Source organism: Temnothorax longispinosus, chromosome 8, assembly GCF_030848805.1.
Source record: "Temnothorax longispinosus isolate EJ_2023e chromosome 8, Tlon_JGU_v1, whole genome shotgun sequence".
Lineage (NCBI taxonomy): Eukaryota > Metazoa > Arthropoda > Insecta > Hymenoptera > Formicidae > Temnothorax > Temnothorax longispinosus.
In genome coordinates this window covers 1,577,087-1,603,748 of record NC_092365.1, presented here as the reverse complement: position 1 = coordinate 1,603,748, position 26,662 = coordinate 1,577,087, and the positions used below count along the sequence as shown (strand labels likewise).

General features: G+C 45.7%; 1 protein-coding gene across 1 annotated transcript in view; it reads right to left on the bottom strand.

The window, feature by feature from the left end:
- The window catches only part of LOC139817091 (uncharacterized), a 48,364-nt gene extending 21,893 nt beyond the window's left edge, over positions 1-26,471 (bottom strand). Inside the window, exon 1 of the mRNA XM_071784901.1 lies at positions 25,421-26,471. Within this exon, the coding sequence (XP_071641002.1) occupies positions 25,421-25,787 (367 nt within the window). The 5' untranslated portion in view covers positions 25,788-26,471. The remainder of the gene's footprint in view (positions 1-25,420) is intronic.
- Between the last annotated feature and the right edge of the window lie 191 nt (positions 26,472-26,662).

The window sequence follows — 26,662 nt, the reverse complement described above, 5'->3', positions numbered from 1 at the left end:
TGTAAGCAAGAAAAGGATTTTGCGAAATTGCGGCGTGAAGACCGATGGTCAATCGATGATTTCTCAGAGAATGTAACAAAGAATAAACAGAAAGGCAAGGAGAGAGATTAGAATTATACGACGGAACGTTCATCGAAGGTAAAAGATTTAAAGACATTAGTCGCGTATAAGTCGCGTTGTTTGCCGATGCTCAGAATGACTAATTGCCGAAGAGCTTCGACACCTTGTTTATCGCATGAACGAATCGTTACGTAAGCCGGCTCGTGCGAGAACACGACCGACATTGCCAACAAGGCGGTAACTTCGCCAGGACGAAACCGGGTCTTTGCATCATCATACTTCGCCCGAGGATACTCCGAAAACAGATCCCAATTCGAAGTTACAAACTGGTTCTAATAAGGTTCTAACAACAATAAGAGAGAATCTAGTTGGATTAGATGAGATCGCAATAAATTAACGAATATGACGTCCGCTTTAAGCTTTAAGCCGCCCGAGAAATTACTTCTTAACCACTGCAGTATCAGAACTCGCAATCGAAAGTATGTTAGAATGACATTGTTATATTCATTATCTTTACGTAAGCATTGTTAATACTTAGATTACGATTGTTACATAAACGTAGGTGTATCTTTACAATTGGGCAAGAAATTTTATTGAGATTTAAAAAACGGTTTCTCTCGTTGAAAAGCCGAAGATTAAAAACCCAAATAAAAAGCTTTGCCTATATCAGCAGAATGTTTATATACCGACGTGCAGTCTGAAAGACGAAGTTAAAGAGATATTGCATATCAGACGTGATAAAAAAGACCATGACGTTTATTGCGCATCGCGATATCTTATTTCTCTTATTTTTGGATGAAGAGACGACTACGACGAAAGTTCAATCGTTCGCATTTCGCCGCGGAAATCCTACCTTACATTATCGTCAAACATTCTCCCTAACGCTCTTTCTACGAAATACGAAGCCGGCGTAATCGCGTGCCTCGCAACTTGCGCGTGCATACAATGACTTACTTGTTTGAACTTGCGGCGTGTTAAAGAGTTTATGTAAAGTAATACGCTATCTGTGTTTTGCAAACAGTCCCGCGGGCCACGCAGCATGACACTTGTGACAGCATCGAACCCGTTCCCAGCGCGGGCTGTTTTTTTTTATCTCAGCTCCACGTGCACGCGCAAGCATCATCGGCGAATGATTTTTCCACGAGCCGATTTTCCACGAGAGCGATCTCGGCCATGCTCTGATAAGTTTAGAAATTTTCGTCGCTTTGTGCAAGAAATGCTCCCGGAATTTTCAGACAGAAAAAGAGAGAGAGAAAAAGAGAGAGAGAGCCGTCAATGAGAACTCTCCGATCGTCAACATGTTATGATCATCATTCTCCGAAAAAAGAGAGGCGCGATAACTTTATTGAAAAACAAATTGTGGGAGTTTATCGACTTCGATAATTATCTGCAAAAGTACGCTCTTATCTCTATCTCTCTCTCTCTCTCTCGATTCACTTGGCACAAAGCCCGCCTATAAATTGTTAAGTCAGTATCCGATGTGCTGTCACGTAAACAAACTATACAAAACAGGCGAGGAGACGCAGTCGGAGAATGGTTCCAACTGGCCGTGGTATATTTCCCGTCATTAGAAATAGCTTTGGCGCGCAAGGTGACGTCAGCGGTTGTAGAGAGAGAGACAGAGAACGACGCTGCTTTATGTGGCAAACAAATATTCCCGAACGGCCACGAGAGTGCCGGCAGAAAAATTCCAAAATTCGAGGAATTATCCTCGAGATATAGGTTTCAAGGTTCATAAGTTTACGGCTTTACGGGCCGGTACTGTCCATCTAGCATGAATAACAGATAAGATAACGAAGCCGAATGTCGCGCTCGCGGCCGCGATCGGTCGTAAAATTCCGCCCATACTCTAACGTATGGACCATAAACGACCGGGTTAATCGCGATGCGTTACACGCGTCGTTGTCAACGACGTGACGTAAATTAATCCGAAACGCTGATCGATCGCAATTTACCGCGACCGCAAACGCGCCGCGCGGAGACGCAGTCGACCATTCAAGGTTCCTCACGTTTACGCGTGTCCCGCGCGTTAATATGTGTAACTCCGCTCGTTTGCGCGCCGCTCGTGCGTGCGTTACAACGACGACGACCGGCGGGACGCGCGCAGGGGCACCCTGAACACTTCACGCGCGCACACACGCGCACGTGCGCTTATCAGAGAGCGCGATGTGTGACGTAACCCCGGCATATACCGCAGGCGACGCCGGGTCTGGCGAGTCGGCCGATGGCCGTCAACCAATAGGAACGACCACCTTCGTTCACCACAATACTTTCCTCCGATCTCTCTCTCTCTTTTCTCGTGTGATTCCTACCTCTCGTTTTCTCGCCTCGCTCGCTCTCACGCTCTCCCTCTTGTCCTGAACTCGTGGCAGGATCAAGGATAACGCGCGGCAAGTACTTAGGAATCGAGCCTGAATACTAGGTCACGCTCACGGCGGCTGGCGAACTCCTCGGGCGAAATGAAAGGCGCGATACGCACGGGCCGGTAACATAAGTGAATTTCGCCGACGCGCGGTCCTTGAAACAGTCTTAGAAACCTTTATATACAAGAATAATATTGATTGTCATCGAACGCGAGATTGCTTCCCCTCCTTAATAAAGTGGAAGTCTCTCGCATCCGGCGTTCTGGATACAATCCTGATTTACAATATGCAAACGCACGACTTCAGAGTCATATCGCAGGTGTGCCAAGTCCAATTCAGCTCGTGAGATCGAATTTCTCCAGGAGATTTTTTTTCTCTCTCTGAATTGTTTTTCCTTCTCGTTCTGAATTCGTTGCAGGATCAAGGATACGTATCGCGCGACGCGTACACCGGCCAGGACTCGTTTCTGATGAATACTAGGTCACGCTCGACGGAGCGCTGAGTAAATTCCTCAGACGAAATGAAAGGCACGACACACACACACGAGCCGCTGAGCGAATTTCGCCCAGTGCAACAGATGTGATCCTTGAAATAGTTCTGATGGGAAATTTTTGCAAGCATAATCTTTGATCGAAACTGCTTTTTCATATATGAAAATCTACCGCCTCAGCTTTCTCGGTCACGAGTTTATCATCGCACGCACGCATACCTACACTCACATGTTCTCTCTCTCAGTTTCATTTTTAAAATATTCATAATCTACAATTTACATGCAAATTACCTTTCCTTCGTATTTATAACACAAACAGATAGTTTCAAAAAAACTAAGAATATCGGGTTTCTCTCTCTCATTTAGCTTGACCATTTTCTCAAGTCCAATTTACTTTGCGAAAGGAAAATCGCTAGTACGTTGCTTTTAAATTACTGGATTATTTTCTCAAACGACCGTCAAGATCGAGGTTAATCGTCGAATACGAGGTTTGATAACTCGTCTGCCTCTATATTTACCGTCTACTCAACATTGTTATTTTTACGACGTGAAGTAGAACATTCGCGATTACGGAAATTGTGCCTCCCCTTGCCCCTGGAATATCTGCAGTGCATATTGCTCGCGATAGAGCGAGGTCGGCGAAACTGACTGCAACTCTATTGTGCCACGCAATAGGTTTTGCTTTTCGAATAGCGATCAGCGAAATTGGATAATACCGCGAGGTGGTGTGTGACTGACTTGTTGTTTCGTTCCTTTCCCCGTGCGTGTTTCGGTTACCTGAAACGCCCGGTATCGATTGTATTCCGCGTACCAACTCCAAGCTCCGGGCCTTATCGGGAGTTCAAATATTCACACATTGCGCATGTTTTACGCGACGATCACTGACATTTTCTTACTTCGAAGAAAGGTAGTCTCCCTAATCTGATTTCGAGATGATACATTTATTTCAAGTCGTGGATCTAAAAACGTTGTACATGAAATGGACGATACGCAAGCTGACACACCGGGCCGATATGTTGTTAAAATATAAATATTTAACATTAACGATAAGATAGAACCATGAAGTATAGTAAATTCTAGTCTAAATTTGTTGTATTACGCTTCAAATTAGTTCAAAAATAGCCTACAATAAAAAAATATTTTGAAAATTATCAGAGTAATTTGACACATGCGCTTTAGACAGAAGAAAGAAAAGGTTTGCGTGTACATTCATTAGACATTCACGTCCGCTCGTAAACGTATCCTTTTCCCTTTTTAATGTCGTACCTAATCATTACTTGCTGCCACACGCTGGTTGCGAAATTCTCCGAATTTCCTCACAGTGTCTCTAAGACCACAAATGTCGCAACGCTCAAACACAACCGCCATTCCTATTACTCTCTGTTCCCGCGAGTCAAAGAAAACGCGGTGCTTCAGGCACACACACACACACACACACACGCAACATACATGACACACACTACATACATGAACGTAACACATAACGTTTTCTCCTCGTTACCCAGATCACGGCAAAAGAGCCCGCCATCTCTGATCGCCGTGATACGCGATTACATCATGCCGCACGCGAATTCTCGGTGTAAACATTCGTACGCATTTTCGGGAATACGCTTGGCCTTTAAAGAGCATGAGAGAGCGTGACGATTCGCGTGACGATCGAAGACACGATGTTTACCTTCGGCGCGCCGACATTTAACCGACGAAGCATTCGCGTCCTCTCTCGTCTCCTCCGTCCCCCTTCTCTTTCTCTACATCTTCCTCTCGAAAGCACGCCTCTATTATCCGCGCCGGACAGCCGGAAGTGCTCGATCACTTTCTACGGAGCTGATCGTGTCGCATGTACCGCGTTGCTCATTGACGATTGTAAATTGGGTCGCCGCCTAGAAGTACCGATCGTGCACATCGTGCTATCAGCGAAGCTATAGAGAAAGCACGGAATGGACGGGAAGTTCGAGTTGCGGGATCCGCACGAGTAATATTCCGATTAGGACGACCACCAGATCGATACATCTCGAGGTTTAAACGCGCGGCAGCTGTATTTATAAACTTTCGACCGAGTTATCTGAGTTTCTGATACTTTAATCTAATATTGAACTTATGAAGCACATTCTCTCTTGAGTCTTTTTCGACAAAAATAGCCTTAAAGAAATGTATCTTCAGATATAGATTTTAATAAACATGGATCTGTGTATTCGATAAAAGAGAAATGTGTTTATTCGTTACAAATAATTCGGACATATTTTTGCGTTAAAATACGCACAAGGAAATTGCGTATCTAACGAGATCCGTTTTTGCGTCGCGAAACTGCGCCGGAAGGCTCAAAAAGAAACGTTAGCGGTTTCGACTATTTCGGGCGTAATTCACAGCCGTGATAATTTTAGCGTGTGGAAAATTTCCCCCGTGTTGCACGTCGGCGCGTGGGAACGCTCGAGCGGACGCGAAGATTTCTGCTGGACGTCATCTAAGGAAAATCGCGATAAAAGGAGCGTTTCCGCGTGATCGCTTCTGCGGGTGATGTCTTAACTTTCTCGGATTCGCTCGCATGTTGTGCCTTTTACGGACGAGCGCCAGGCGGAACATTCAGCGTACTTTACTTTCATTGATTTTATCCGGCGGAACCTCGCGGACGTAGGATGAAAAGGTCGCTGACTCGCGTCGCGGGGCGATTCCACCTATCATCGTTTTTTTCCTATATCGATCCAGTCGATCTACCTAGAACGTTCATTAATTTAATCCGGAAGCTAGGATGAAGCGGCCTCTCACCAGGCTTTATCACGCGTCGCGTCATGAGCACCGCGAGGGCTATGGAAAACTGCATCGGACAAGACGGAGACGCAGCAGGTTCCGTAACTCAAACGCGCAAGTAAAAATTCACCGAGTTGACTTTTTTTAAAACAGTTGAATAATTTGTAAATTGAGCAATGGTTCATTATTTTTTCAACGCGACGGAATAACGATAAAACCAACAACCGTGATAAGTCAATATCAATGTAATTTATATCAATTACGTCATCGTTATCTTGATTGTCTTCTCCTGGTCGATAAGGATAAAGGCTACACGAGGCAAACGCGATTGCGCACACATTAAATTGCATTGTCAACGTCAGTAAGGACTCGTCAAAACGCGGCAGATGGTCTCTTTGCCCAAGAATCGACGACCGTTCTTGGCGGAAGCAACGTTGTCCGATGTTCTATTTTAAAAAAAAGGAAGAGAAAAAAGAAATAGGAACGAGCGTGCACAACGGAGAATCCATTCGGATTGGCGCAGACAGTGGGGATAAATCGTAGAGCGAAGCAGCTGTACGATGGCAATGCAGGCGCAAGTTGGCCGATTTCCAGGACATTGTCTCTTGACAGAATGCACGCGGCTCGCGGGGCCGACAGTCATCGGGCTGCACAGACCCGGAAGATTCGCCGGAAAACGAGCGATCGCTCGTCACCCGTGCCGAGGCGAAGGGAAAACTCGCGACGCGATTGAAGGTACTGATCGAAAATAGGTACTGAGCGCCCTGGAGGTCAACGTCCGAGGCACGCGGCAACCCGAGCAGTGATATATATATAATTTTTCTCCCTTATATATATTTTTAACGCGCGTCGCACATAAACTTTGCCGTCGGAGCGCCCGTGTTACGTTTATCGAGCGAAACATTCGAAATTCATAGGGCACTTACGTCCGGATTCGTTAAGCGTGGCGCATAATAACGGCGAATGTTGCAAATTGCGGCATACTTTGCTTCCCTCTTTCCGAGGAAAATGCAAATACCGAAGATCATGAGCGCGCGATAAAACAATCCAGGTCGAAAGGGATCCGCGCGAATTTGCGTACAGCACTAAAATATTGCCTGCCGGAAAGTTTTCAGCTTGCACACATCCTGAATAAATTTCGTAATTTCGCGTAATTTATAAAGTCATATCAATTTTGTTATTTTATTATAGGGAGCAATATGGTGATGTAAGTGTCGTGATTGATTAACCGCTGACGAAATTTAGAGCAATACGCACCTTAACACTCGACGTAAATATGTCCTGCAAACCGCATTCCGCTCTTGGACGCAGGCGCGTTCGTCATGCGTGCGCTATCGCGGTGGAGAAGTCACGTTTCGTTATTTTTCAATAACAGGACCCGCGCACGTGTCACGGAGAGCAGTGGATCAGCGACTTTTTCATACAACGCCATTAGACGATCTGAGCAAAAATGCGGCGGCGGCGATATTTCCATTTGGTTGAAATTGCGAGCGGCGAAATGACTACCTGTAGTTATAGGCGAAATGGATTGCCACCACGTTATACGTGTACGACACGATAAGGTACGCCGACCATTTCCAATAAGCCGTACATTTATTTTTCACGGACCGAGTTATCTTTCGTGAGATCTTTTTAAATCTCCTTAGGAACTCTACCTAGACTGGCTCGTTAAAAATAACTTAGGTAAAGCAAAAAAGTATTCGGCGGTATGTTCGCTTAGCCATGGATTGCATATTAACTGCGCTCCAATTTCCTCGGCGATAACGGAAGAATAACATGCGAATGTAGTTTTTCTGCAGCACAAGGTGCAGGTGTAATTTTGTTCACTTGTCATTATCGACTAATAGACTGTGCTCGAAGATCAGAGCAACCTACGTATTTTCTCGTAAGCGCTTCAGGTACATTGGCACTATTGGTATCACGTAAAGGATCCCAAAAGAGAGACCACCGGATACGCTAACGAGGTGTATTCATATATCTCGTTTATATTTTAGAAAACTTGAACATTCTCCAACACCCGGTGTTCCGCGACAAATTGTCTCGCGCGAAAATACAGAGAAATAGCTGTCGTGCGTAAGCAATAGATGCAATTCGACCAGATGGAACTCGCGAGCGCGCGATCCCGCGGGTCTCCATTGGACGGAGAGGTCCGATCGCTCGATGCTTGTCCCCCTAGAGCCCCGTAGAGCTTTTTTCAGCAGGCACCACGCCAGGAATTCGCTTGGCCAGCGCGAGTAAGCATCCACCACGAAGGCCATCGTCACGGCGCGATCGTGGAAATGCAGCGTCGCATGCTGCCGGTGGCATAATGGCGGTGCCGGGCTTATTCCACTGCAGCACGCACGCTGGCTCTAGAGTCTAATGTTTTGAATTCGCTAGTGCTGACGCTATTAAGCTCAACCCGAGCGAGCCAGATGCATCGCGAATGCTCGGCTGGTGTTGAGATTAATCTTCTTATCGCGAGTGTTACGCGCGATAGCTCCGGGAGTTTTATACAAGCCCATCCGTAATTCGTAACGACTCTTCGTCGAATACAAAAAGTTTACGGAGTCTTAAATCTTCTCAAGCCCCTGAGAGCGAAAATAGCGATATATGATCATCCAAGATAATAAAAAGAATGGTGCATCAATGACTCATGTATGAAAAATGTGGTGGAGTCATGTTTAATTACGCCACTATTAAAAACGACTATTTTCCATGTACTTAATTAGCGTTCGTAGATAAGAAATTTTCCGCAGAGGCTAAGTTTAGTGGAACAAACAGATAACAAAACTGTGAGACTATTCAGTTCAAGTAGACTCTGTTTTAACAAAATTTTAATTTAATTTCAATTCGCGGCTTGATTATAGAAGCATGTAGCAACAAAAATCGAATAGTCATGATAGACGACGTTGAACATTAAGGGAAAATTGGTTTTAACTGGCCAAAGAGTCGTTGTCTGTCAATATCCTAATAATAGAAACCATACATCCGCACGTGCGGTAACGAAATTACTTTAATCGGATAGTTCTCGAACGTTTCCTGGTCGCAATGATCGTCGTGGATAAATGACGCGGCACTAAATGACAATCGCTTGAGATGCGACCGCTGAGAACCGGAATCTCGGATCGTTCGTGGTGGAACGGGGCTGATCAAGACGACCGTTCTTGGAGTTTCTAGCAACTGTGGGAGCAGAAACGTTATCTGCATTGACCGCTTCCAGGAACGACGACGTCGTGATCGCGCGCCTCTTGACTCGGTGTCCCCGACGACGCGGACGGCACGCCGACGTCACAGAGAGACGGGGAAAACGCAATTCGCGCCACGCGAGCGATTGATCCTCGCAACGAGTCGCAATTGATCCGGTGAAAGGAAGAGCTGCGGGAATAATCATTTCCACGATTCGCGCGCGCGAGATGACTGCGCGGCAAAATGTCTACGATAATCTCGCGAATCGCTCGGGAAACGTATAAGACCGACTTCCGCCCGCCGCGAGCGCTCGGGAAACGGAACTTCCTGCTGCGGGAAATGAATTACAGAACAAAAAAAGAAAAAAAGGCTGTTTAAGATTGTAACTCTCGATCTTCCGTTCTAGCAGATACGTTCCCGGTGAGAGATACGCGGGCGACGAAAGTTAATGCGTATATAGAGCCCGAAAGCCTCCGTTCGACGGCGCGCGATGATATTAGCAATGCTAATAGGATTTATCATTTCCTGGCAGGTTCGTTAAAATCGATTGTCCCGGATGAATTGCTAATGCGAGCGCGGCAAACCGTCGGTATTGACGTCTGCACGTGCCGCGTGTTTTGCTTTGGACGTTTGCGTTTAGCAATAACTTCTGCTTTACTCCGATTAGCACGAATAAGACGCATGTTATTTCATCTCATTGCGAGTTTAACGCTATATACGCAACCAGAATTTATTGACGCATTTGTTGTCAACGTGCAATTTACAAGTCTTGCTGAACTAACGAATAAAAGTTGGTGGTTTATAAATTCAAAAAAAAATACGAACATACATCGCGACATTTTTATACGATGTAAAGTCGGTCGCGCACGAGCATTACAAGATTGATTAGCGCTAATAACGGTTAATTAAGGTCTTGGCGTTATAGCCGCGATGGCTGCGTTCCGGAGAGGAAAAGGAGATTGCTACCTATAACTCGTTAACCGTGGCTGCCGCTGCAAATGTCCTTAACGGCCGATGATTGCCGGTATCTGCTGAAGTAAGTCTCCTTTCCCTGCCTGTGCTATAACTGCGCCTACGATCTAGACTATCTCGAGAAAGAGAGAGATAACGAGTTGCTGTTCGCAATCAAAGTTAATCAAGCAAGGTTATCGTTGCAATCAGGTGTCTCGGCCTATAATTTAAGTTCTTTGAAATTTTGTCGATTCAAGGTACGCGTCGTGCAAATATGTACGTTGTCATAGGTCGAGAAATCATCGTAGGCTGTAATATAATGCCTGTTTCTCGTGAGACTAAACTTTGGCACTCAAATACAGCCAGCTCGAATTAAATTCTACGAAATCTAACGCGAGGTATGAGGACAAACAACACTACACGCGGTGACGCGGTCGTGTTTCCGTCATTAATTGTCAAGCTGACGTAACAGCGACGGTGATATTGCGTTTAATTAAATCTTCGGTCAATCTCGGTATTTGCGCTTCATCTATTGCAAATAAATAACGATCCTATGGCAAGCGAATAATTGCAGTCGTTCAACGAACGAAGCGATCCTGAAACCGTGCCGCATCAAGACACGACCGTCGCCGAGGCCAGCATTTTTCAAGCGATTTTCAAGCCCGCACAGACCCCTAATTGGTCATCGTTTAATTTGCCATATGTCGAGAGAGAAGGAAAGAACCGGCGAAAAAGTTGCGTCGTGCGACAAGTCGCTCGGAACCGACAGAGACGGACAGTTTGAGGTCACGGACGTCGATATACACCGCGTATATTTTCGGGGCGTGCCATGTCTGTCGACTTTTTTTCGTTATTACCGTTAAACACGGTTCTTTTGCCGAAGCGAGCGGAGCGAGAACGGCCGCGACCGCGACGCGAAGACATCGAGCGCGATGACTTCGCGTCCTCTTGTCTCCCTCGTCGTCGCGTCGCCTCCATCCACTTCTGCGAGATGAATAAACATCGCGTGCAGACGAGTGTATTTCGAGAATGACGTGCACGAGGCAGCTGGGCGTCGTGCAGCAGAAATAGAATGCATAATTAGGGCAAGGTGCGGAAAGCCCGTGTTCATTTTTGCCGTCTTTGTTTCATCCTCCGTCGTCGGAAAAACGCAAAACACATACCCGTTTATGCAGTCAAATATCAGAGTTCGCGTAATTCAATCTTGTATCAATTTGCCTATTAGGTGAGTTTAATCCGGATTTAATATCATCCGCGATTGATCCTTAGCGTGGATTGAATTGATGTATATACATTAACTCATCAGCGAGCTTTTAAGAGAAAATAAATGATATTGTATCAAAAGAGTATATCGATTTAATGATTTAATTAATTGAGCGTGAGAGCCGCGGATTTATCTTCGAGATGAAATTCAGCGAGTTAATTTGTTCCACGCGAGATTAAAGGCGGTTCTACAATACGTTGCAAATGATGGCAACTGCTAGTTGAAAAGTGTTATTTCCACGTTGCGCTTGTCAATTGCGGTTATCAAAAGAGAGTTGGCGAACTTTTAACTTTTTTGGCGACAGAGTAACTGGCAATCGGCAATCAGAAATAACACTTTTCAACTAGCAGTCGTCATCGTTTGCAAGGTATTGTAGAACCGGCTTAATTCTCTCATTGCGCCGGCGGATGTAATCTCCCGCGACGCGAGAGCTATATTTGCTGGCAGATCTCGGCGATCTCGGCGAACGAAAAGCGAACGAGTCACTTTCTAATTATTCAAAGGCATTTTCCTGCGGCGCGATATTCCTCGTGCACGGTCGGGTGCAAATGAAACCGCCGCTTCTTCCGGTGCACCGCGCCGCGCGCCGCGCTGCGCCGCGCCGATATCTCTCTATGGCCGTGCGACTTTTACCTTCCCTCTCTCGCGCACGTGACGGTCATAATACGGATCGTGCTGGGATCGCGAAGCGACCATCACGCAGAAAGTGAGAGCGCGCGATCGCGCTAACTACCGTAAACACATAAATCAGGGACTAAACTTCGTCGTCGAAGAGACAAAGTATGCCTTGCATAGAAAAGCCGATTGACCCACGACCTTTCGCCCGCCGATAGTAAATTTGCGTAACAGGCCTCTCTTCCTCTCACACGGAGGTAAATTTAAAATATCGAGAGGCAACCGCGTATATACAGTTTCGAATTAATAATTAAATCTGTTCTCGCGTAGCATATCGATTTTTTTATCGGAACTTGCGGAAAGTTTTATAAACCTCAGGTCGTGTTATTATATTTCAGGGACGGAATATATTATCAGAATTCTTTTTTATATTGCACGTTTGTTTTGCCACGAAATAATTTCACCCAGAAATAATGGCATTTTTAAATCGCTACAGAGAAAAATTGGGGGGGGGGGCAATCAATCTTGCTTCTACACCCCGTGTTTCGGCCGTAAAAAATACGTTTAAAAATAGTTATGCATGCGCGAATGTGTGCTGATGGGAGAGACTGAAAACGCGCAGAAAACGAATACTATATCGACGTCGACCACGCCTCGGTATCCAGCAGCTTCACCCAGTTTTCCGCCGACTTCGGATATCGTCGGTGCGGAATGGTGCGGAAGGAAATCGAGCAGAAGGAATCGCAGATACGTATGACCACGGGTGATCATGCGCGATACTGATCCAGGCGCTTTCACCCGATCGAAGTACTCGAGACTCTTTCGGTCACAGGCTGCCTTGGAATAGCCGATACGGCACGATTTATGATTCTAATTTATGGACCGAGCCTTGGCCGGCTCTTTCCATCTAGTTCTCTCTCTCTCTCTCTGAATAAATAAATCGAGTCTTTTAAGTAGTTGGTATTTGTTAGCCACGCGCCTCGCTGTCTTCTTCAAAATACGGAACTTTCCGAAAGCGGAACCCGCGATAGCGTGCTGATCCAAGAGACGTGATTGCACCGAAAGATACGATCGACAGAGATAGATAACTGCAAGCAGAGTTGGAGGGAATTATCTATTGATAATCATCCGATAAGTGTGGCCGAGTGCGCAATAGCGCAATCGTCTTATTCATCATAACGGGGTATAACCCGCGGAATTATACAATGCCGGCTATTTTTGCGCGATACCGTTGGCACTTTATCTCTCCTTCACCCACGAGGACCGCATCTTTAATATTACACCGTCGCCCGGATTCATATACGCCTTTCACGAGAAACGAAACGAGACCCAAATAGAAAGTCTTGCATAACGAATGCGCCGTTCCTTAATTGTCTTCAACGCGGGTATCTACGAGAAATCGCGAACGCCGCTTTTTAGATCCGCTATTCTCGGCCCTCTCATTCACAAATTGCCCATAGATATTAGAAACGAAGAAGTGAAACTCTCTCGGGAACGAGCTTTTAATGACTTAAGCTTAATTGAGAATCACGAATTTAATTAGCGATTCGTTCGACTAATTTTTAACTGATTTTCGACTAATTTCTATATATTTTTGAAACTTGAATACTTTAGGTCTTTATAAGAGGCAAGTCAATTAAGTGAACTTAAATCCGATCCATTTCATGTACCTACAATAATTCTTAGTACAATATTCTTTGCATAAGTACATATCGTCATCTTTTCGTTTCTCCTTTCGCCTCGCCTTTCGGCTGCATCGCGGCAATTGTGATGCTGGGCGAGAATGGAGCCGAACGCGAGAGAGGCGAGAAGTAGGCGGCAGCAGCAGGGGTTGACGGATCGATATCCGCGACCTTGAGACTCCTCGTCGCCTTATTACACCCGGCCAACCTCCGGGTTCTCGTAAAATCGAGTTGGGATGCGTCGACGCGGACGTACAACTGCGCGTGAATTTTCTCCAGGCGAGGCCGTTGGGGAGAAGAAATTCCCGACGTGCCCGTATTTTCCAACTCCAGGCGTCCTCGTGCGCGAGCTTATTTTTCTTAATTCATGTTTGATGCCTTTAGCGAAGCGTGTCGGAAACGCAAGCACGAAAGGTGCATTCTCAGACTCGCAAATGGATTTTAAGACAACGCAATTTTTATCATACGATAAATGTTTTTTTACTTTCACTTTATCGAGAAATAAGACGGTACTGATATACGTGTATGAAGGAAATCGTTTGCCAACCACGTAAAAGCAGTGACGAAAGTCGACATAATATTGTTTGAGCAAACAGCATTTAATGGTGGATTAAAAGTAATATGAATTTCTTTACCTGCCTCTATCGATTTGTGTATTTTTCTCTGCCTTGAAAACAACGAGAGAAAGAGTCAAAGAACGGCTGAGAGAGAGCGAGCGAATAATAATCTGCCGAGTGTCAAACGCAGGGCGTATGTTCTATTTCGAGACTTTCGCACAGCAGTCAGTATATTCTTTTTCATCTGCGACGTCTATTTATAAAACACGTCTCTAATAATGCGCGTGTTCAGCCATTTTGTGCGTTCTCCCGTCCACGAAACAGAACGTGCGAAACAGAAATTGGCACCGTACATCCGGATGTACGACTTCCTTATTCTCTTCCCGCGAGATCTTTGATTGCTCGCAGACGCATAAAATAAATGATTGAGGATCTCTTCATGGGACCGGACGGAGTGTTTTCGATCCGCACCCAGTGCTGAATCACTCTGGATAAAAAAAGAATTGTGCGTCTCAAAATACGGATGATACGTCACACGAGCGAGAAAGTTCAAAGGTGAATCGGGATGTATTCAAACAGAAAATTGACTAGCCTGTTGTCAACATGATATACGCAATCAAATCGCAAGGTATGTTTAAATATAATTGCACCGATTCTTTCTAATTTATCTCTGATTTTATTGAAGTCTGAAAATGTGTACAAAAGTGAAATTGTGACAAAATAATATTAAATAAATAAGAAACTTATATATGACAATTAATTTCGTTGGATTCTATTCAGCGCTTCCCATCCTTTCTCTTTTCACAACGCTATATATTTTTACGTTTTTTTTTCCTTTTGGATTGGTGCTCTTGGAACGCGAATAACGCGCAAAATGACAAACAAGCTCTCGAGATTAATACTTTCTTCTAACCGCAATGGTGTGGTACGTGGCGAATTTTTTTCCCCGCATTCTTGCCTGAATTTCGAGTCGCCGACCAAGGTGTCATGCGTATGCAAACAGATGAGCGGATAGCGCGTGTCGCGTTACAATGGTCGGCCTAGCCGCCTCCCTCTCGGCCGCGCCGGGACGCGGCAGCGGAATGCAGATAGCCGCGCGGCCCGCTTCCGCCTGCAACGCTTACGTGGTTCGTAAAGGGCGTTACGTAATGCACCGAAGCGCGGATCGAGCCGCGCGCGCGGCGCGTTACAACTATCCTCTATCCCGATTCTAGCACGCGGCGAGCACGGATCACGGAACGGGCGTGCGGGTGAACGCGCTCGGCCGCGTTCGACCGGCATCGACTACCGTCGGCGTCGGCGTCGGCGTCGGCGTCGACGCGCAACACGCCGCGCTATTATCATCGAGACGCTGCACTTGTGTATGCACCGTGCGTTGCATCGCGCACTCGCGCGCGAAAGAGAGGGGGAAAGAAAGAGAGAGAAAGAGAAAGACCGTCAGTGGATTTTTCCGACCGCGGAAAATTTGCCGTCAACATTCTCCACGCGACCGCCCGACCCTCTGACCATCTTAACGCGACTTTTGCTTTTCATCCCCGACCCCCCTCGCCCTATAGGTAAACCAGCCAAGGCAAGGCAGCGATCTTGAACTTTTATTCTGAGGATTTATCAAAGAGTGGAAAAAAATAATTTAAGGCTTTCAATTTTTTTTTACCTATCGTATCTAGATTTTTAATCAACGCCCTGTGATTGCCTCTATCTTTAACTTCTTTCCATCTCTTCTCGTTTACGCCATATAGAAAATAAATATAGAGACAAGCTGTAAAGCGCGCGCGCGCGCGCGCGTTTGTGTATAAGCAAATTGAAGATAATATCAGACTTCGTAGAGATATTTCTTCTAATCACTAGCTATATCAATGAAAGGTTTTTACAGTGCCGCTATAAATAGCGAAGCTAATTCGCAAAAACTGAAACAACAGGTATTTTATACATTATTCAATGTTATACATGCGATTATGCTCGATCTATCACTTCAACGAGTGTGTAAATGCATCATGACCTATTTACCGTTTCTTTCTCGCTTTCACATGGAAAGTGAGAAAAGAAACGAAAACAGATTAGAACACAAGCCACTCACGTTCTTCGGTAAATAAATAAAAATCACATATATCAACGATATACGATATGGCCTCTTTTACTTTCATTCAATTCAAACAAATAAATCCCGTTCTGTTTCAATTTAGATACTATTTATTTCACGTGAGTTAATTTGTATTTTGTAAAATTTATTTCGTAAAATCTGAATTACACGCGTTGTTATACTCTCATTAGATGTTATATAATTTAGTCGGAAAGGAATTAAAACAAGGTATCGATGTCTTAATTGCCGATCAGTTCCGAATGTTGTAAAGAGGAAATGTACACTTCGCATTTAAATGAGTTTCTTTGAAAGTCATCACGTAATCAACGAGAAAATATTTCAAACGGCTAGAAAACGTCCGGCTTTGTTGGATATGGAAAAGGTGTGATCGACCTCGCGCGAAATGTCTGTTATCTCGCTTAATAATCGGCTAATCGTCGGATGATTACGCGTTTCCTTAATACGTAGCTGTTGCACTTCGCGTGCATGCCTAACGAAGTACTGTGTGCCAGCACGAAGCCGACGACGTGTGCAAAGGTTAAAAACGTTTCGCCGACAATTTCGCGTGCGTTCTACACGATTCCACTGTGATATCAAATTATCCAACACGCGCGCGAGGCTGACTAATGCGCGTAGTGATAAGTGCTCCTGCTCCATGTCGTTGCCGCGATATCATATGTCCAGAAAAAAAAGAGATCGTAATAAAAATGCACTGCGTGTGTCGAAAGAATAACGTGAAACGACTGCTACGACGGTCGTGTAAAACCGCACGAGTGGTAAATGAAATTATTCCGAACAGGATGTGCCTCTCGTAAAGTCATCTCTATTCTTTTCGAGCATTACTCCACATGGTCGTATACTCGAGGAGTATTTAATTTAAAGACCAATTACGCTTCAAGGGCCGCGTGAGGCGGAATCGTAAACTAAACGGCAAGTTCGTGCCGCGGTTATCAGAAAGAAGATTGAGACAAGAACGCATTCGAGTTTACGCCCACGTTGCGCCACGGTCGCTCGTAAAATCTTCGAGTGGACAATGGAGCAACCGACGTAATGTTGGCCGTGAACAAGTTCATACGATTCCGCCCTCGATTCAGGGGCCCTCGGAAAAGAAAAAACGGACGATCTAATTGCCCCGGAGTAATGGGGGTCGCGTCGTCAACCGGTGGGACGTGGACGAGGCAGTAAATTCGACGGGGCTTCTCTCGCTTCCGCGAGGAGACGCGACGCAAAGTGTCGCGGCATCCTTAAGAGGAAGGCGGGACGCATTCGAGGACGAGAATCCGCGTCGTCTCCGGGATCGGTCGCGCGGCGGCACGCATATATATATATATACGTATGTCTACGGAGCGTCCCGTTAACGGACCTCGCTTCGCGGATCGCGTCTGTCACCTACATACGCGAGTAAGTGCGAGACGCGCGACAAAACGTATCCCGTTCTCGAGGCCGCGCGTTCGAATGCGGGTTTACGGCTAAACGACGGGCACAGCCGCTCCAATAACCCTTAACTCCTTGAGGCACGGTCACGGTGACCACGTCCTTTTACGGCGGCCGAGACAATAAGCAGCAAGAAACCGGGACGTTCGCCGTTTTCAAAGAAGAACGGAATAACCGGGACATCTACGTGTTTTGTATTTTGCGTTCACGTTATCAAAATCGTATTACCAAATTATTTTAATATCAATAACTTGCTGCTCAAACTGCATACGTTCGTGCACGCCTTACAATCTGCATAAGTAATGTTGAAATCAATTAATTGCTTAAGTTTATCTATAAACGTGAAAGCTACGCGCTTCAAAAAGTTAAACGTTTGCAGAGCTGTGGTAAGTCAAACCGCAAGACGTTTATGCGTAATTGTGCACGTTGCATCTGCAATGCGTTTGCAGCGTCAAATATTTGTTCTGGTAAAAGTGCAAGATTGCGAGACCAAGCGGTGTGGTAGGGTTTTCATTTGATAACGATACCGACGTCCGACGTTGGCGTCACGTCTATTTCTAGATATTTGCTATCGGACATCCGTTGTAGCGGAACCTGAGACGACGCCGCGGACATCTAGTTCAAACAAGAATTATTGTTATCTCGCATTTCTCGATCGAGAGTGTTCCACGGTATGCGCGCGCACGCCAGAGGAAATTACGGTGTACGATGTTTGAGAACCCGCGACAATTTCCTGGATTAACATCGGCATCGCGTGTCGCTGGTAAACACGTCTTAAATGTGGCCATATAACGTAATGTTAAAGCCGTCCCGAGACTTTCAAAGCAAGAAAGTCGAGCTGTTTATTAACGATATAACGGCCCCGAGAAATGCCGGATATTTAGAGTGGCTTTCCATTTCATGTAAGAGAAACAGTAAGAATCGATTTGATCAATGAAGATAACTCAGTCTTCTCTTTCACGGTAATAATAATACGATAATACAACGATCTAATAACGACAGAATTATTAGCGAAATAATAATGTTTTCTGTTGATAACTTTCGCTAATCTAACAAAATATATCCGTGTCATCATTTTTATCTACACAAAAGCGCATTAAGATATCGCCTATCAAATGCGTGACGACAGTTCTTCATTTGCTCTTCAAATCAAATCACACAGTGACTCAACTGTGTATTTGTCGCGCGAAATCGTGACGATCGCGAGAGCGTTAACGCGCAGCTTGCGTGTCAGCAGAGAGAACGAATGACGAATGTCGAAAATAATAAAGCGCAACAAAGTGCAGCTCCGATAACATATGAGCCGCGCGTAAGGTGAACACATAGGAAATCCGATCCTGGGGTACGTAACGAAACAAAATTACACAGCGGGCATACCCGATGAGGGCCGGCATAACACCGAGGACGAGGAGTCGTGGGCGAGAAAAAGACACGCATTCTAGAATTCTTTTTCAAGCGGATCCGATAACGTCGCAAAATGCTACTTATATCGATGATCGGCGATCACTTAGTTTATCTGATAATAGGCTGTTTGCAAACACCGCTGCCTTAATCAAAAAACATGGCATCGATAGGTTGGTCCGTCACGTGTTCCTCGAGTGCGATAAATTTTCCGCTAATTAAATCCGTTCGCGAGCGTCCCGATGCCGATGTCTTGTTTCGCGTGCGCGCTAACTCCATTTTGAACTCGATTGCCGGATTAGTCATTCCCGTTGAGTAGTTTTCCGATCGAAGACCGTGGATTTGTTTTAATCCGCGCAAAGGGCGAGATTTGCGGCACGTCTGACGCGGTGACATCGGATGAATACCCGTCTTTGTGCATGTTTGGCGTACAATGCTAACGTTGTGTGACGCACGATTTGATACACGTATACGTATGTGAACGCGCGTGTTCACGTGACGGCCAACTACGTAATTCTCTGCTGAGAGGAGAATTATCCTTCGGATTCTTCACGGTGACAGATCGTCCTTCAGAGAAATTTCTTTAATTGCTACTAATTGCTATTGTTGATTAATTAAACTCCATTGCTTCAGGATAAAATAAAATTGACACGTTAATGGTTTGTCACACGTTTTGATGTGTAAAAGTGAATCAATTATAACATTTATAACTTAATATTCTTTTCTCGAAAAACGAAAACAAAAATATTGATGTTTGTCGAATGTTTGTTGATTTCTTTTTCGGAAACGCGTTATCGATACATAATAAACTCACATTGCATTCGATTGAAATAATCAACATGCTTACATAATTATTAATGTCGATAATAAATAAATCAGAGAGGTAAACATCTTCTCATAAACATGGTTACCTAATTTTTATTAGCTAAGCCGCCACTTTTGTTTTATCTCATTACCGGATATAACTATTTTTTTCTGTTTAAGTCACTGATGTCCGTATCTGTACGTAATATCCTTTTGTTATTATAAAGTACATTGTGTGCGCGTGTGTGTGTGTGTGTGTGTGTCGTGAATCTAATGAAGAGAAACTTATCTGTAAATATCAGTGAAAAGAATCGCTGCGCATGATAAAACTGAGACAGATACCAAATCATTAATTCCTCGTCCGATTAAAAAAACATTACTAGAAATATAATCTAAGATCGTGATTTGTGATATTGATATACTGGCCGCAAGTACAAACAGCTCTCCATGCGTTATTAATAAATTATTTTTTCAGATCACGGCCCGATATAGTTATTATCAGACGGCGACCATCATTAATTTATTAGATATCTGCTTCAAGCTCGCGTTAAATTTTATTCCATCATATTGTCAATTAAAAAACATGATTTTATCGAAGTAAAATTATCGAAGGTGTTTGGAAATGAAAGATTTGCGCGGAAGATTTTCTTATCGCCATTTTCGTACGTTATTCTTCTTTCTTTAACGTGCTGATTGTAAATTTTTTATATCGCCCTATAATCCTTTTGGATTACGAGTTCTCTCTCGTCTTCAATCATTTCGTTTAAATGACGAAATTAAAACGTTCCACGTTTCGCGAAAAATTGCGATTCGCGAATCAGTGACGAATTACGTTCTCTGCGTTGTCTCTAGGAAAGTGAGTTATAACGAAGCGAGAATATTTCTCGCCCATCCATTCAAGCTCGGGATCCAGTATTATTGTACTGAGACGACCAGGAAGAAACTGGGTCAAGCTGGTGCGGGACAAGTAAAACTGGGTCAAACGCGCCATTATTGCCGATCCGGGAACGCGTTATCCGGCGTTTGCGTTTCAGAAATGTCCGACGAAATTGTCGAATCGATGAGAGACGCGGCGCGTGCGTGCGTATGCGCATTTATTGATCATTATTGACGGACTTCGATTGGGTTTATAGCGCTTTATGATACCGATGTCGTTATTGAAGCGCCGTTATTGAAACGCAGTCGAGTCGAACTATCGCGGCACTCTCGCCGTCTGTCATGCGAGGAAATAAATTGCAGATAATGGAGAGATGACCGGGGACACTTAATAATTCTTCCGCTCGGACTCTTACTCTCGATAAGAACGCTCAAACGTATATTTTTGCTATATACTCGGACGGCGAAGATTTCGAAAATATATAGCTAAACGCTCGCTGTTCCTCGAACGTTCGTAGAACTGTTGCAAATCGAGACAACTTCGCCGCGAAGAGTTGACAAATATTTAACTAACCGAATGGATTTTCTTGACACCACTCCAATTTCTTAATTCCGACGAAATATTGACTTGGCCTGTTTGCCAGACAAGAATGTTAGAGGAGAGACGAGATGGACGAGTCGTTCTTCGTTGATGACGCAGTCATCCTTATTTCTTCGGAAGATCACGTGACTCTTCGGAGACCGCGCGAAATAGTGGCCTAACAGGATCGCATCTCCCATCGACCTCGAGATGTGTCAGACCAAGATCAACCTAGTCGGAAGACAACGGGTCGTCCATCACGAACATCTGACCCACTCGAGAAACTCGTTTGTTGGCAGAACCGTCTAAGCGCATCGAGTTCCACTACATTATGCAGCGAAATATCTTCCTAAATTCGCGATTGATAAAATCAATCGAGACATATGATAAACTGACGCGTCGCGCCACTTTTTATCTTGTAATTTTTGTCTCTTACTGGTATTTCTTAATACGACGGAATTATAAATATGAATTAAATAAAAAAAAAAGAAAAAGATCTTTTCCTTTGTTTCCCTACCTCCGTTCCTGGCGATTATTAAAACAGGAATATGACATGCAACTTCGAGGCCTGCATTTGAAGCGGATCGAATTCTGGGCTTCTATTTTAAAGGAGACGGGCTCGACTTGCAAATTTCATGTAGATTTCCGTCACTTCCCACCGAGCGTCGTGAATCACGCGGCGGCGAACCTGTTTTTTCGGTGAAGGCCATCTCCCTAACGTTCGTCATTTGGAGAAAATAAAATAAAATAAAAATAATATAACATAAAATATAACCTTATAACGCGTAACTTAAACTTAACTTTTCCACAATACTCCCAAGCTCCCCAAGCTTGACGACCAAATTTCAAATTTAATGTCTCCTCCGAAAGATAGCCCAGTTTCCCCGCACGGAGCCCCACTCGTGCGGGGAGTGCAGTTTGGAATATAAAAATTCCCGTGATCAGGTGGACTCGAACCCAGTTCCTCGAGGTTACGAGTCTGGCGCTTTACTACAAAACCACACTGTCACCCAGTGAACAATATATTTATCAGCGATATTTTATCCGCGCGAATAAGCTTTAAAGACGCGGTGCCTGCCGCGCTTATCGCATCGTCTCAGCGATATAATCGCACTTTTACACGTGTTACTTCTCGCCTCATCGGTAATAATCCTAGCTCGTAATCGCGAAGTGTTACGTATAATAGTGTCACGTATTTTTTTGTCAAACGCAAAATCCCACCGCCCACGGAAAAATGGCATGTACAGTCGCTACAAGTGTTACAATAGATCTCGAAAGAGTACTGACTTTGAAAAAAAATGTTCAAACGAAAGTCTTCTTTCGAATTCGACGCTTTCGGATATATTGACTAGTGATGAAGCACTCTCTGTGCTTCCTGTGATTTTTACGTAGATCACGTTGTCACACGATACGCATACTCCACTCGAACGGTGTTTGCCGTCAAACGTCGCTGCACTCGTTCATTACGCGAGCAAGCCATTAAGCGGCTTTGACGCTCGGACAAAAAGCCGGGTGCCATCGAAAGAGCAAATCGAATTAGCGAGGCACGATCGGGTCGAACAGGGTGTCGTCTATTCGCTAAATGGAGCCGCGTAAGCGCACGATTGATTTCAGCTATTTATTGACACGTGCCTACAGACGGAGGTCACGAACTGCGCGTAGGAGATCACGAGATCGTTTCGTGTGCGACACGCGGTGTACGTCTACGATCCTTGGGTTCGGAATTTTACAAGCCACCATCTCTCGCGCGTAGAACCGCCACGAATCACGTGACCAGGAATAGGCGCTTGATTAGGAAAAGGATACAGTATCTCCCTCGGTCCATAAATAGAAGTTGAAGCTCATAAATTTGTGATAGAAACTACCGATCCCCGACGCGTTCCGCGCGCGAGTCGCAATCTGCATTTTCTGCAAGACTTTCACTTCGTTAAGCAAATAAGTCGATCATCGCCGTAACGTTAAAAAAGATATTGCAACTCCGCGACGTCCAGCCGCCACGCGATTTCGTTAGAACTATCTAGCGCGCGTGAAAGAGAGTTAAGGTCGCCATCGCGCCGAGCGATGCATGACGTCAGCCCGACGATATTTATGAGCACGCTCGAAGGAACCGACTTCGCGCAAATAAGCCGCGATTCGGTACTCCAAATAGTCCGTCGTCCATCGCGATGTTAACCACCGACGATTCGTTCGATGAGATACGACGAAGGCCCTTCTCTCTCTTCCTTTCTCTCTCTCTCTCTCTCCTTCGTCCGCGTTCAAGGTTCTCCGCGACGCTTTTCACGCGAGCCTTATTGATCGCGACATCGAATGGAGTTTCCAAGGTAGCACGTGGCCTTTCAAAGTAATCCTCGGACAATGACACGCCTGATGGTCAGCCGCACGAAACCGCCAAACAACTTTAGCGGCGGAGTGTGTTTACACGTGCCGACGAGACGATAAAAGCGCTCGATAAGGAAAGCATTTTGCAACTCGGGGGAACTTATTGCAGAAAAATTACTCGCCGATTTGTGTAGTGTGTGTGTGTGTGTGTGTGTGTGTGTGTGTGTGTTTATTGTGGTTTTACGCTCATCGACCGATCGTTTCGTTGTTTGGATGTAAAAGTGAAAGGAGCATGTTGGTGCATTGTGCAACAGCGCAATCTAAACTTGCGAAAAGCACAGAGTGCTTCGCCACGAGGAGTCGACGTCTCCGAAAGTGTCGAGTTCGAATCGCAATTCTTTCTTCAAATACACTTTCCTATAAGATCGATACTTTTAATCACGAAAGTAGAACTACCGAGAAGGAAGAAGTTCTTCCTAGTAGAATTAAATACTGCGAAAATTCAAGGAATCCGAATAAACTCAGCTAGAGATTCTAGAGAACATAGCGATATCATTACTATTTTAAATTTCAAAAATGTTTAAAGTCTGTCAAGTCAAAACTGGAGAAGAAAATCGTCGAAAATGTTTGTTTACTATCTTCCTACGTCCTTTCTTTTTTTATATCCAATAAATTTGGCTTCTTACGATGTTGTCCTGTAGTAAACTTATTTTCAACAAACATATTTTTATCACGAAAAAAAAAGAAAAACAGGGGAAACATTCCCAATTATGCGGAAACATCCTTGGCGCTCCAGTCAAGAGTTATCAAGTTAATTAGATATATGGCGCATGATTTACTCGCGTTTGCGTCCTTTGTAAGGGCGGGAACGCCAAGTAGTAACGAGCGACTGTGACGGAACGGCGTAGGGGAAATTTTCGACAGAGGAGAAGCCGCGCGATATCGGCTCTCGATATCGATTCGGCATCGAGCGCGGGTCAACAGGGAAATCTTCCGCGAGCGATCGATCGGCGGCTAAAAATATACGGCTTTTATGCTCTTAATTGGGGATACTTCGGCAAGGGTTTCGGGCGCTACCGCTCCGTGGGGTAGTATCGAATTACGGAAGGTATATACGCCAGCGACACTTGGAGGGTGTCCCAATCGAGCGCGGGCGAAGGCTTACACCACACGACACATAACTCGAGAAGCAAATTCTCACAATTAGTCACCGTCGCACTTTACTTTAACCGGCTGGCTGGCGCGCGCGAGAGAGATAATCAGAAAGTTATATCAGTCCCGAATTGAAGCTCGACACGGCGATGCTATTATTACGACACCGATGACTCATTGGTATTTCTTTGATCTTCGGAGCAACAAAATCGCACCTTGACTTTGTAAACAAACTTTTATAAGCGTCTTGTAATAATTACGGTATGTTTCTTCTAACGCGACGAGTTCTAAAAATAACTCGGAAAAATTCTGCTCCGTTTTTTTTTTTTTTCGTTCCTTTGTAAATAATTATTGACGGTTTGGAAATTGTCAAAGAAATATCAAGTAAAAAGATTGTTTCAACAAAAGAATGATCCCATTAATATAGATATTTCGAAGTGCAAAAAATGTATTGTGTATAGTAAACAAAATACGTGATAATATCTAATTTTATCGCTGCTCCAGATAAGTGCGTATAAACATGTTTAATTTTGCAGCAGACGATCGCGTGATAGTATATATATATATGTAACAAATAATCTAGGCAGAATTCCGGAGCGCTGAAAGAAATCGCCAAAAGTAATTATCTCCGGCCTTGAGAGCGGGGGGCGTATTCAATTTCATGGAAGTGCTGATCATCCCGACGATTCGCTACAAAGATGGAGGGCCCGCTTAGTCGTTATTTATTAACTTATATCGTAACAATCCCAACGAGCTGGCACGGCTCGCTTCTTGGGGCGTCCGCCATGCAGGCCGAGGGTATTGGGGGATGCGCGGAGGGGCAGAGGCGCGAGAAGGGGTGGCAAAACGGTCTACTTGTCTACTATATTGATCACTGACCTTTCCTGCGGCCGAACGGGCCGAAGAACGTGCCGTTCTTGCCGATGACGTTATCGTCGATGTACTTGAGCAGCTTCGTGGTGTCCTCCCCTTTCTTCGCGGCGATCGACTTGACGGGGCGTGGTGGGACCACCCTCTGATTACCGGCGGTGACGGTGCTGGTGCTGGTGGTGGTGGTGATGACGACGGGGTTGCTGAAGGCTACGGCGACGGTGTTGGTCGTCGAGCTCGACGTCGCGTTCGACTGACCGGCCTGAAGGCCGCCGGCGCAGGTGACGGGGCACGCGCTCGTCTCCTCCGCGAGGGAGCCGATCCTGCGCTGCGAGCCCCAGTTCTTGCCGCAAGAGATCTTCACCGAGCAGCTCATCCTCTCATACTACGCGTAGCCCGGAGCGCATAGCAAAGTCTATTAATCAACGACGACAACAATAATAACAACTGTCACGTCCGGGATCAACTTCGGGTGGACCCCGATGGAAGGAGGGTTCCCTCCGTTCCGTTTCGCGCGCAGGGTTCTACTTGAGAACGGCGGCGCGCATCCCCCGCGAGACGCACCGCGGCCGCCGAGAGTTCGATCCTTCCGCGCGCGCGGGTCGGCGGCGGTCGCACGTGTCACGTTTGCGTGCCCGAGCTCCGACTTTCCCGGCGAGGAAAACGAGCGCCCCCCCTGTCGCTGGGAGAAACTTTCCTCCGCGCGCCCGATCTCTCCCGATCGGATCGGTTGCGTAAGAATATTCGTAGTCGCGCACACCGGGTTGAACGACCGGCGCGATTTAGTCAATCAGACGCGCTAGCGCGCGCGCGCGTCCTCCTCAGTCCTCCTCTCGGTCGCGTGTCGCACGTCTCTCGGATCAGTTCCGCCCTCCGTCGACCGAGTGTCCCGGCGATCGGTATCGATTCTGGGGTAATGGGTATGTCGATCGCGCGGTATGTCAAACTTACGCGACGGGCCGCTCGTTGGCGCGGGAGAGCGCGAGTGAGCCGATCGCGGAGAGAAACTTAACGTGTACAATCTCCTCGAACGCCAAGGCGAGACTGAATGTCTGGTGCTGGTGGACGGTGGACGACGAGCTGCCCCCGGTTCTCCAATGACGTCACCCTGCCACGCAGGCGCCCGAGAGTCTCGCCATGCTGCGAGCGCATCTTCCCTCTCCTTCTCTCCCCCCGAGGGGGAGGGGGACGGGGGTCGAGGCGTGCGCGCGCGATATCGCGACGGCCGACGGGCTGATTGCTGAACAACTC